Consider the following 11,376-nt stretch of genomic DNA (forward strand, 5'->3'; position numbering starts at 1 on the left):
AGTGCTGGGATTAAAGGCGTGCGCCACCACCGCCCGGCTGATACATTAATTTTTTAAGAAACTAGGTTTATAAAAGGTGTTTTGAGACAGAGGAGACTGGACTGAATCAGAAGTAGAGATTCATTCATTTAACTGTTCATTTCCTGGACCCTGGAGATACAATGACCAATAGGGATTTGGCCCCCACTTTGCTGGGCCGCTGTGAAGAGTTACAGCGCAAGCACTTGGAGAAAGAAACTTCCCATGCTTTACAGACAAAATGAGACCAGGTCAGAGGGCTCCTTGGCCAGGGGGCTGGGCGGGAAGTATGGGGATGAGATCTCGGGCAGAAGGGACAGCAGGATGGCCGCGAGTGTGCTGTGGTGAAGGACTGGATGGAGTATGGCTAACACAGCAAGGAGAAGGGCACAGTGGCCTCTCAGCATGATTCTGAACCGCTTCTCTGAGGCTGTGTTCCCTCATGACTCATCGATGTAAATAAGAAAGATGCACGGCAAGCCCAGCCTGGTTCACGCGTGTGTGATGTGGTGGAGCACACGGCCCCAGAGCCAGAGTCTGGCTTGCCAGTTCCTAGCTGAGTGATCTTAACCTGGGATGATGACTTAATGTCTCTAATTTTAAAATTTCCTGATCTATGTGTGCCAGGTGGCTCATACCTATAGTGCCAGCACTTGGAGGTTGAGACGGAGGATCAGAAATCCAAGGCCAATCTTGGCTACAAAGCAAGATCCAAATAAGCTTGAACTACAATGAGATCCTGTCTCAAAAAAGAAAAAAGGGAAAAAAAATTCTTCATCTGTGGAGAAGTCCTGCCTCTTATAGTGCAAAGTTGAGCCACACCCAGGGTTTTAGGTCCTGTAAGGGTTATGGCGCCATCTTGTGTTCATTCAGATATCTGCAGCATCTGCTGTGGCCCCTGCGTTGCTCTGGACCAACTCAGGCACACTGACCTGGAAGGGGCCCCAGGGTTGGGGAGCACATTCCTGTGCAGGAAGAGTACACATGGACACTGAGGTTCTTAGGGGATCATGGAAAAGCGAGAAAGTGGGTGCAGAGCGTCATAGCAAGTCTAAGTGTCTTACTGCTGTGTGCTCAGAAATGGAGTATGTGAGCAAACTGAGTGGAGACGGGTGAGAGCTTGAAGTCAGCAGCATCTTGACACCGAGTCTGCGACTCTTACAGTCTGTGAGCCGTCCCACCATCGAGAGAATGGAGGCGTCAGGATAAATGGGCAGAGCTGATAGGTGGATGGCGGTAGGGTCTGAGTGTCTCCCAGGACACGGAGAAGCTGATAGGTGGATGGCGGTGGTGTCTCCCTGGACACAGAGAAGCTGATAGGTGAATGGGGTAGGGTCTGAGTGTCTCCCAGGACATGGTTTGGGGACTGTCTTTCTAGCGAGGCTGTTTTTGTTTAAAATGAAAGCAAAGCCCTTGGCAAGATGATCTGAGATAAGGAGATGAACTTAGTGCTGGGAGCTTGGGCATCTGCGTGAGAGTCTGAAATCCAGCTCCCTTTGCAAGGGAGAGCATGTTCCGTGTGAGGAAAGGTCTGGGCCTCTGACACACCTTAAGACCTTTGGAGATCAGAAAGTGGAGAGGCAGAAGGCAGTCCAGACCATAACACATAGGGAAGGTCTTACAAGAAGGAGCAGTGCCCCCTCCACCAGTGTGGGTCCAGCAGCCCAGGCTTGCCCACCTTTCCATCAGGTATCAGATGGCTGCCCTTGCTGTCCCCTCTGGCTCAAAACTTCTCCGTCCTGTTTGCTGCAGGGGGCGGCACTGAGAGCCGACCAGTGCTTCGCTACAGCAAGGAGCAGAGGCCGACCACGCTGCCTATCCAGCCCTTCGTGTTCCAGCATCACTTCCCCAAGCAGCTGGCCAAGGCCCGCGCCCTCCACAGCCTCTCCCAGCTCTACAGTCTCTCGGGCTGCAGCCGTGCACAGCAGCAGCAGCAGCAGCCTGCCTCACTGGTTATCTCGACCACTCAAGGCCCAGCTCCAGCTCCCTCCGGAGAGCCACAGCCATTCACACCCCAGACCTCTGGCAGGGGTGCCAGAAAAGCTGGGCCTGAGCCGGAGACCTCAAGGCCGTCACCCCTGGGAAGCTACTCCCCTGTCCGGAGTGCCGGCCCCTTTGGGCCCAGCACTGATTCGTCCACCTCTACCTCCTGCTCCCCTCCTCCAGAGCAGGCGACAGCAGCAGAAAGTCTCCCCGCATGGAGCCACCCTTGTCCTTCCGTGCGGCCTGCCGCCTCCCAGCAGCCACTGAAGGAGGACCAGAAGATTCCAACCTTGACTGAGTACCGGCTTCATGGCACAGGAAGCTTGCCACCTCTGGGCTCCTGGAGATCTGGCTTTTCCCGGGCAGAGAGCCTGGCTCGAGGAGGTGGTGAGGGCAGCATGGCCTCCAGGCCCAACAATGGTATGAGCTTCATCTGTAGCCCAATCCTCCCACTCCTTTGAATGGCTTCTTATGTGTTCAGCGCGGGTCACACCCACAGTATCTGGCATATTTGCCACATCTTCTCAACCCTAGCATTTTATATGGGCCCCTGGGTGGATATGAAATGCCGTCTCCTAACTTTGCCTCCCCCCTGTTCTGTCCCCAGCCAACCACCTATCCCCTCAAGCCCTCAAGTGGCGGGAATACAGGAGGAAGAACCCATTAGGACCACCCAGTTTGTCAGGAAGCCTAGATCGAAGGCCACAGGAAGCTCGGCTGGCCCGCAGGAACCCCATCTTTGAGTTCCCTGGTTCTTTTGGCCCTGCCAGCCATCTGAATTACCGGCTGAACGGTGCGTGACTGCGGTCCCTGGTATCCCAGGACAGGCTGGGATGGGCTTGGAAAGGGGTCAGTCAAGAGGGTGGAGGACACCCAGCTGAACTCTTGGGAAGAGCTTCAGGATAAGGTTTTTCTTTCCTTTTCAGGTCAGGTAGCAAAGCCATTACCACTGACCTGCCCTGACCTCCAGGACCCCTTCTCCTTAACTGAGAAGCCTCCAGCTGAGTTTTGTCTGTCTCCAGATGGCAGCTCGGAGGCCATTTCCATTGACGTACTTCAGAAGAAAGGTTTGTATCAACACCAGCCTGGTCCAGGGGGTTCTGCTCTCACTATGCACTGTGCCTGGTGCCCTGGCTAACCCTCCAGAAGGAGTCTGTGGGTGTTAGGGTGTTAGAAGATTGCGTGGCGTACTGCGCGACGGTCGTATGTCAGGAACCCGAGAATCGGCTCCAGCCCTTCCTTCAGCAATGAGAGAGACTGACCCATAGTTTCTAAAAATTCACAGGAGTCTGGTGGTGGGAGGCAGGGGCAGGTGGATCTGAGTTCAAGGCCAGCCCGGGTAACACAGTGAGACCACCTCAAACTCCAAACAAACAAAAAAGTCCCTAAGTGCTGAAGGTATGGCCACCTGGGTGCACACGTTGGTGCCATCTGAGAAGACGAGGATAGGAACACGCTGTTAGCAGTAACCAGTGACCTCTGGGCAACGTTAGGGAGATGCTGGGGAAGGAACCAAGCATAAGTGTGGGCAAAGGGCAGGGCTAGCAAAGGAGAAGCCACAGCTCCTTGTAGCAAGTGAAACACAAAGGTTAGAGAGGGCGGGGAGAGCCCTCTGTGGGTAGAGCACGGACAGTGGATACAGATGTGTCAGCCTCCCAGAGTCTTGAGACCAGCACAGTCACCCCAGCTCCTTCCCCGCAGGGCTGGTGAAAGCTGTCAACACTGCTGTGGACCTGATCGTGGCCCATTTTGGCACAAGCCGGGATCCTGGGGTCAAGGTAGGCTGGAGCTCTGAAGAGCTGAGCTGCGCCCTGTAGACTCTGCTGTTTGTATCCAGGGATGGAGATGGCCAGAGGGAACTGGGGGGGGGGAGGGGGGGGCCGGCTAAGTGAGAGCCAGGTCAGGCTCCTCATGTTGTCCTGTGATCTGCAGGCAAAGCTGGGGAACAGCTCTGTGAGCCCCAATGTGGGCCACCTGGTTCTGAAGTACCTGTGCCCTGCGGTCCAAGCCGTGCTGGAGGACGGGCTCAAGGCCTTTGTTCTAGACGTGATCATTGGACAGCGTAAGAACACGCCTTGGAGTGTGGTGGAGGCTTCCACTCAGCTAGGTAGGGGCCGGACTGCGACTCTGGGCTCCAGGCTGAATTCAGAGCTCCAGAGACTAGAAATGGATCTCCAACCCTGTCTCCTTCACAGGCCCATCCACCAAGGTCCTGCATGGTCTCTACAACAAAGTCAGCCAGTTCCCAGAACTCACCAGCCACACTATGCGCTTCAACGCCTTCATCCTCGGCCTGCTCAAGTAAGTGTGTAGGACGCAGGGTCTAAGCAGCCAGCACCACTACAGCTCTGCGTCCTCTAAAGGGCCGGCTGCTGGGAATGAGGCAGTGTTTGTGCAAGGCCTCAGCATGCCTTTACCCCACCTCACTGCAGCCTCTCGGCAGGCCCCGCTTTCTTCCTCTGCGCACCCACAAGCCCGTCCACTTTCACAGGCCTGTGGCCTGGCCTCTTTAGAAACTAGCTGGTTTCTCAGTGTTCAGGGTCGTGCAAACTGTGATCCTCTCAATGCCTCAGAGCGTGCCATAGAGTAGCGTGTCCCACCTATTGGCCCGGTCTTTACCTTTGGCCCAGAGCAGCCTGTCCTCACTCAGCAGTCACTGCTGCCCCGTTCCAAGGAGAGACGAGTGACTTGTGAATTCCATGTCCGCCCCACTCCCCACACCCTCGGTGACTTTCCAGAATTACATTACAAGGTGAACCGGCAGCAGCCGGCCATAAATGTCCATCTGTATTTCCTCCCTGTATCTGACCTCCTGCGTTGTCTGACTGTGTTCACGTGAGACTTAACCCTTTCACCTCTCCCTCTCCAGCATCCGGTCCCTGGAGTTCTGGTTTAATCACCTGTACAACCATGAAGGTAAAGCCACAGCCTGCTTCCGCTCACCAGCTACAGGGGGAGGGGAGGGGAGGGGAGGAGAGGGGAGGGGGGGAGGCCCGCCCACACTTTCGTTCTGAGAGTCTGGGGCTTCTCCTTGACCCAGAGCCATGGAGGCCCCAGCAGACTTAGGCGGTCTAACAGCTAGGGTGGCCACGAGCCCCAGCATTTCTCTCTGACCTCTGACCTCAGAGCTGCCGCTTTAGGTGACAGATGCACGCACTGCACGCTGCAGCTGGCTTCGTGTGAACCGAAGCGGAGCGCAGCCTGTGCAGAAGCATGCAGACCTCGCCATCCCACCTCTGTGCGTGACGTCACCCTCTCTTTCCCTAGATATCATCCAGACCCATTACCAGCCCTGGGGCTTCCTGCGCGCTGCTCACACAGTGTGCCCTGGCCTCTTCGAGGAGCTGCTGCTGCTGCTCCAGCCGTTAGCCCTGCTGCCCTTCAGCCTTGACGTGCTGTTCCAGCACCGGCTGCTGCAGAGCGGGCAGCAGCAGCGGCAGCACAAGGAGCTGCTGCGCGTGTCCCAGGACCTGCTGCTCTCTGCACACTCGACACTGCAGCTGGCCCGGGCCCGAGGCCAGGAGGGCCCTGGAGAGCGGGTGAAGGGTGTGGGCGCCTCAGAAGCTGGAGAAGAGGATGAGGAAGACACGGAAGAGGCGGCTGTGGCCGGGGGGAGCTCCGAGCACGCCAGGTGGACCCGAGGGGGTCAGGCGGGCTGGTGGTACCAGCTCATGCAGAGCTCCCAGGTCTACATCGATGGCGCTACCGAGGGCTCTCGGTTCCCTCGCAGTAGCAGCGCTGGCAGTGAGAGAAAGAAAGGGGTAGGCAGTGGGGGGCCTTCTCAGGCTCCACCGCCACGGGAAGGTGTAGTAGAGGGGGCTGAGGCCTGTCCTGCCCCCGAAGAGGCCCTTGGCCAAGAAAGGGGCTGGCCTTTCTGGATGGGGAGCCCCCCTGACTCCGTGCTAGCTGAGCTGAGACGGAGTCGAGAGAGGGAAGGGCCTGTTGCGCCACCAACAGAAAATGAAGACGGGACCGCGACCGCGGAGCCTTCCTCCGGCGGCATCAAATGGGGACACCTCTTTGGTTCTCGGAAAGCTCAGCGGGAAGCCCGGCCTGCAAACAGGTGAGAGCCGCTGGCATAGACAGTGGTGTGGCAAGCCTGGTCTAAATCTGGACACAGGCAGAACCCGAATCTGTCTCCTCCCCCTTAGGCTGCCTTCAGACTGGCTGAGCCTGGACAGGTCTGTGTTCCAGCTGGTAGCGCAGACAATGGGGTCCCGTCGGGAGCCGGAGCCCAGGGAGAACCTGCAAGAGTCACACTCTCCAGCCCTGCCCTCCAAACCTCCGTGGTACGCCCAGGGGAATGAAGTGTTGGGGAGCTTGACCGGCTTCTCAGAGGCCTTCTCTGACCTCCGTTCGTTGTTTCTCCAGTGAGGTGCAGGCGCTGTGCCACCATCTGGCCACAGGCCCTGGACAACTGAGCTTCCACAAAGGCGATGTCCTGCGGGTGCTGGGACCAGCCGGAGGAGACTGGCTGCATTGCAGCCGGGGCCCTGACACGGGCTTGGTACCTCTGGCCTATGTGACATTGACTCCAACTCCAAGTTCACCACCTGGAAGCAGCCAGAACTGAGGCCTTATGCATGCTGGTGGCCTCAGGGACCCTGGTATCCCCAAGACTCAGAGTTCGAGAGTTCTTCCCAAGCCCTTAGGCTTGGCTGCAAAAAGTAGACTGAGAGCCGGGGGCCACGTACCCCTGTGCTGGCACCTGCTCCCCGTGCTCAGTATTAATTACTCCTCCTCAACCGTCCCAGCGACTCTGTCCAGACCTCCACCCAGGAGAGGAGGGGAGGACACAGCGTTGGGCTGCCAAGATCTTTCCTGGCCCATCTGGGCCAATACTTCCATGGGTGTAGACAAGTCTCTGGAGGGAGGTGGCCCAGAGGCCGTTTGTGGGTTTACTAGGCCGAGTGACAATGAGGATGGATAAACAGTACTGGGGCCCAAGCCCCGAGCCCCCCCATGCTGTAAACAGACAGTGACCAGTGCCTGGTCATCAGAATAGGAGGAGGAGCCCAGGCTTCTGTTTATGTATGTATGTATTTATTTATTTATTTATTATGCCTATTAATAAAAAGGTGCTCAGCCTCCAAACTGTTTTCTTTGTGCCCCTCCCCCTACCTGCCTCTCTTCCTTCCAAAAAGATCGCCAGGATAGAACAAAAAGATCGCCAGGATAGGACAAAAAGACCTTGAAATCCTGGTACTTAAGCCAGGAGCTGTTTCTGAGTGGTGCTGAGGCCCAGAGCATCATGGGTGAGGTGCCCAAATGTCCCACCAAACTGGAACTTATACCCTGTGTGGCCAAGAGAATCTGTCATGTGTAGGCAGAGGCATGAAAATTCCATCTAATTCCCAGCCAGCTGCGTGGACTCCAAACCGCCCTCTGAAATCTCCCCTCAACTCTCTGAGTGCCTCGGTTTCCTCTCTAAAGCTAAATCACAGAACCTGACATCCTCCTTATCTGTTTATTCCAGTTCCCCAAACCACCCCATCCACCCCACTCCCACAGTTCCCAAAGCCTCTCACCTGGCACATAGCCTCCATAGTGAGGAAGGAGACCCAGGTTCTGGAAGTTGGGCCTGGGGAGTGGAGAAAGAGGTTTGGGATCCTTCTGCACTCTGCCCTTTGAGCACTTCTGCCCAAATTCCTGCAGTGCCTGGTTGGTGAGCACGGGAAAGCTGGAGCCAAAGAGGAAGCGGGCACGGGGCACGTAGCCAGTGAAGCCTGGGGGTAGGGGGAGATGCTGAGTCAAGACATCCTGAGGATCTCCCCATGCCTTTGGTCGTTACCCACGTCCACTCACCTGACATGAAGAATTTCTGGGGATCTGTGTCATCCATGGAGTACGGGGACGTCTAACAAGAGATGTTAATGAAAGAAAAATAGGATTGTAAGTTCAGGCTCCCAGGAGACAGAGCTGGCAGCCAATCCCCATGTCCAGTATCCACAGCCCCCATGGTGCCCCCAGGCCTGAGCCCAGGCTCCGCCCCCATCACTAGCCTTCCCCAGCTCACTTGGGCCACCTCCTGCTTCAGCTCGGGCTCCTCTGCCTCGGGTCTTTGGTCTTTCTCGGCCTCTTTTCCTCCCCCGGCCTCCTTTGACAGCTCATGACTCTCCCGCTGCCCCTGCCTTTGCGTAAAGTTATTCATAGCTTCAGCCCAAACCTGGTTGCAGTTCTTGGCAAACATGAACTGTGCCTGCGGTATAAAACCTAGCAGAGAGAACGGTGTGTGTGTGTTCAGGACATACCCTGTGGGGAGGGGACCCCGTTCAGGCCGCCATACAGACCTGTATACCCAGGGACTATGCTGGAGCTGAGCCTTTCATGCCCGCGCCTGGGAGGTAGCCTCCCCCTGGAAATCCCAGGAGATCTTGGAGACTGGATGGGAGGCAGAAGCTTGCGGTGAGCAGGAGGCCAGGCTAGGCCAGGAGGGCCTCGAAGGAGCTGACCGGTCACCTGCCCGTAGGTCTGGCCCATGCTGTACCGAAGCAGTGGGCAGTGTCCAGTGTACCTGAAGCACAGGACTGACCCCTTAGCTCCACGACTGTCACCGTCATCCTGACACAGGCACAAACCCCTGCTCTTGTTCTGTACTTGGAGCAAGTGTTTGTTTCCCTCTCTGTGTGTTTCTTTATAGACAGGGTCTCTGTGGCCCAGGCTGACCAAACTCCTTTTGTTCCTTCTGCGCCCCACCCCCTGCTGGGATCAGGCAGGTACCAACCACCCCTCACCCCCAGCTTTAGTCTATAGGTCGTTTTCGTTCGTTTCTTTGTTTTCCCTACTGGAGACTGAACCTAGAGCCTTGTGCATTCTAGGTAAGCATTAAACCACTAAAGCTGCTACTCACCCCCCCCCCCCCCCCCCCGCCCAGCGTTTCCAGGCCCCCTGCCTGGGTTTGCAATCCTCCCGCCCTGCTTCTGCTGTTTCCGTGGAGAAGACAACACAAACCTTGGTTAGACCCAGCTGTTCCGTGCCCCAGTTCCCCTTTCCATACAACACCACAGGTACCCCCGTTCTCAAACCAAGATGTCAGCTTGACCCAGGGTCTAAGTGAACCAACTCCCATCCCCAAACCCCTGTTCCCCAAAGCAGGCAGAAGAGCGCTGTGGGAAGAAGGCTTACCCTGGAATATAGTGAGGATTCCGAGGGCTGAGTCCTGGGATGTCGGTGTTGACCACAGCCATGGGAACCCGAACAGTTCCTTTTATTTCCCTTCCAGGAGGGGACTCTGGGCCGTGTGTACTGTGTCCAGGGCTATGGAGCCAGAGGAAGGGGTGGGGCTGAAGGTGGAAAAGGAGGTACTGGTGTGGAGATTGCCTGGGCAAAGCCAGCAGAGCCAGAGAGGAGCAGACTTCTTGGTCTGCCCTGGGACTAATGCCATCCTGTCACGTGGGGGCAAGGCAGAAACTGAGGGGCACACCTGCTTCACTGCACCCCAAGAAAGCTGCTAGGTGGGAGGTGAGGGGATGAGAGAGACCATTCAGCTCCGTGTCCGAAGACTTCCTGCTTAAGGTCGTCCCTGGCTGAAGAGAGGTGTCTGGTGCCCCAGGAGGCTTGTGGAAAGAGCTGGGGTTTGTGTAGAGAGGCCTCTAGAACGAATGGAAGTTCCCCAGGCCTCTGGGTTCGACTGAGTCACTGTCCCCTCTCACAGCTGCAGGTGGCACTGTCCACCCCGCCCACTCTGAAGCCCAAATCAACATATACAGGTGTTTATTTTTCCAGTGCAAGACTCCTGTGCACATTCATTGTGTTCCCCTTTAAAAGGGCCCTGCCCACCTCCCATCTCTCCCTCTTTCTCTCTGTCTCTCTCTCTTTTCTGTCTTCTGCCACTCCAGAGGCCAGTCTCCCCTCCCCCCTTTTCCCATTCACTTTCCCTCCACCTGAGCTCTGTCACACGGTGTCTTTCTCTTCTGTGCCACTTTTTTTTTCTTTTTTTTTATTTGTCTATAATTTTATTTGACTATCGTTAGGTGTCTGTTCTATGGAGAGACAGCAAGGGTGTGGACCTGTTATTAGGAGAAGCATGAAGGAATTAGGAAGAATGAGAAAGGGGGGAACATGGTCAGTATTTATTATATGAAAATAACTGTTTTTTTCTTTTTACTTGATGAATTCAGTTTTATTTGTTATCTAGCATCTATCACTCAATATCCTTGCTCCCATTGGGATGTTTTTTGGAGACCATTCCTGATCAGCTAGTGCTGCAGGACTACCAGCTGTTAGCCATAGAGCTGGAGGCACAAGACCATCAGACACGTCCAGGTGAGGCTGTGGTGATGGGAAAGGATCGGACACCTTAAGCCCTAGGGAATCGACCTGGCTCCATCTCGAACAGCATCTTGCCAGGTCCAAGTGACGTGTGACAGTTCAACTGGTGAAGTGAAACAGCCAGATACTCCAGGACTGGCCAGCACCCCAGCTTCCCGGGTCCCCCCAAAATGAACAATGCCTCCAGGTCAGCAGGATGTAGGTTGTCTTGAGAACATGGGGCCTCACCTGCTACCCATTTTTAACTCCTCACTTTTTTTTTTTGGTTTTTCAAGACAGGGTTTCTCTGTAGCTTTGGAGCCTGTCCTGGCACTCACTCTGTAGACCAGGATGCCCTCAAACTCACACTGCCTCTGCCTCCTGAGTGCTGGGATTAAAGGTGTGCGCCACCACCACCCGGCCAACTCCTCACCTTTTTATAATAAATAAAAAGGGAGGCTATTAGCGTTCAGGCACCTGCACCGGCCTGCCCTTGCGGTCAGTATACGTCCTCAGCTGCAGCCACTAAGAGACCCTCTTGTGCGCATTCACTGCGTTCCCCTTTGAAAGGGCCCTGCCCACCTCCCGTCTCTCCCTTTTTCTCTCTGTCTCTGTCTGACTCTCAATCTCTCCCTTCTCTCCTGCCACTTCTGTCTCCAGAGGCCGGTCTCCCTCCCCCCTTTTCCCATTCACACCCCCCCTCATAAAAAAACCCTCTACCTGAGCTCTGACACACGGTGTCTTTCTCTCGCGTGCTGCTTTTTCTAAATCACAACAGAAAGGGTTTAGGAGAAAGTATGAAATTGAGAATTGGAAAGGTTAGAATTCAAAGCTGAGGATTAAAACAAGGGTGTTTTTTCTCAGGAGGAGTGGAGACTGAAGACAGTCTCCTGTAGCCTAGACTAACCTCACACTGTGTAGCTGAGGGTGACCTTGAACTGCTGGTCACAGGCTTGGGCTACAGATCAATTTTTCTGCAGTAGAAACTGCCCCAGATAGAATCGGGGTACCAGTGAAGTGAGACCACACATTTAAGCCATGTGGCTCAGTGGCGGGTCACCTACTTTGTGTATACACAAAGGCCCTAGGTCAAATCACTAGCACTGCAAATGTTTTTAAAAACCA

At 55.4% G+C, this 11,376-nt stretch overlaps 2 protein-coding genes across 5 annotated transcripts in view; one reads left to right on the plus strand and one right to left on the minus strand.

The window, feature by feature from the left end:
* Rusc2 (RUN and SH3 domain containing 2) overlaps window positions 1–7,089 on the plus strand; it is a 55,954-nt gene extending 48,865 nt beyond the window's left edge. For all 4 annotated transcript variants that reach the window (XM_026786593.1, XM_013351895.2, XM_013351896.2 and 1 more), the window contains 10 exons: window positions 1,771–2,421; window positions 2,609–2,794; window positions 2,928–3,068; window positions 3,703–3,779; window positions 3,934–4,108; window positions 4,197–4,302; window positions 4,871–4,917; window positions 5,269–6,064; window positions 6,153–6,290; window positions 6,373–7,089. In XM_026786593.1, the coding sequence (XP_026642394.1) occupies window positions 1,771–2,421; window positions 2,609–2,794; window positions 2,928–3,068; window positions 3,703–3,779; window positions 3,934–4,108; window positions 4,197–4,302; window positions 4,871–4,917; window positions 5,269–6,064; window positions 6,153–6,290; window positions 6,373–6,574 (2,519 nt within the window). In that variant the 3' untranslated portion in view covers window positions 6,575–7,089. The remainder of the gene's footprint in view (window positions 1–1,770; window positions 2,422–2,608; window positions 2,795–2,927; window positions 3,069–3,702; window positions 3,780–3,933; window positions 4,109–4,196; window positions 4,303–4,870; window positions 4,918–5,268; window positions 6,065–6,152; window positions 6,291–6,372) is intronic.
* Fam166b (family with sequence similarity 166 member B) lies at window positions 7,028–9,575 on the minus strand. The gene is made up of 6 exons (XM_005362069.3): window positions 9,127–9,575; window positions 8,292–8,515; window positions 8,018–8,214; window positions 7,807–7,858; window positions 7,530–7,727; window positions 7,028–7,296 (listed from the first exon to the last, which is right to left on the minus strand). Exons 1-6 carry the CDS (start codon window positions 9,186–9,188, stop codon window positions 7,208–7,210), a joined length of 822 nt encoding a protein of 273 aa, XP_005362126.1. The 5' UTR covers window positions 9,189–9,575; the 3' UTR covers window positions 7,028–7,207.
* Window positions 9,576–11,376: the final 1,801 nt, after the last annotated feature.

This window comes from Microtus ochrogaster, linkage group LG5 (assembly GCF_000317375.1).
Source record: "Microtus ochrogaster isolate Prairie Vole_2 linkage group LG5, MicOch1.0, whole genome shotgun sequence".
In the NCBI taxonomy this organism is placed as follows: domain Eukaryota; kingdom Metazoa; phylum Chordata; class Mammalia; order Rodentia; family Cricetidae; genus Microtus; species Microtus ochrogaster.

Coding starts and splice junctions, on each gene's coding strand:
- Fam166b (XM_005362069.3), bottom strand. CDS start 9,188: ATGGCTGTGGTCAACACCGACATCCCAGGACTCAGCCCTCGGAATCCT. Junction 8,516..9,126: donor AATCCTCACTATATTCCAGG/GTAAGCCTTCTT, acceptor CCTGTGCTTCAG/GTACACTGGACACTGCCCAC. Junction 7,297..7,529: donor CTATGGAGGCTATGTGCCAG/GTGAGAGGCTTT, acceptor TTGGCCACACAG/GGTATAAGTTCCAGTTTGGT.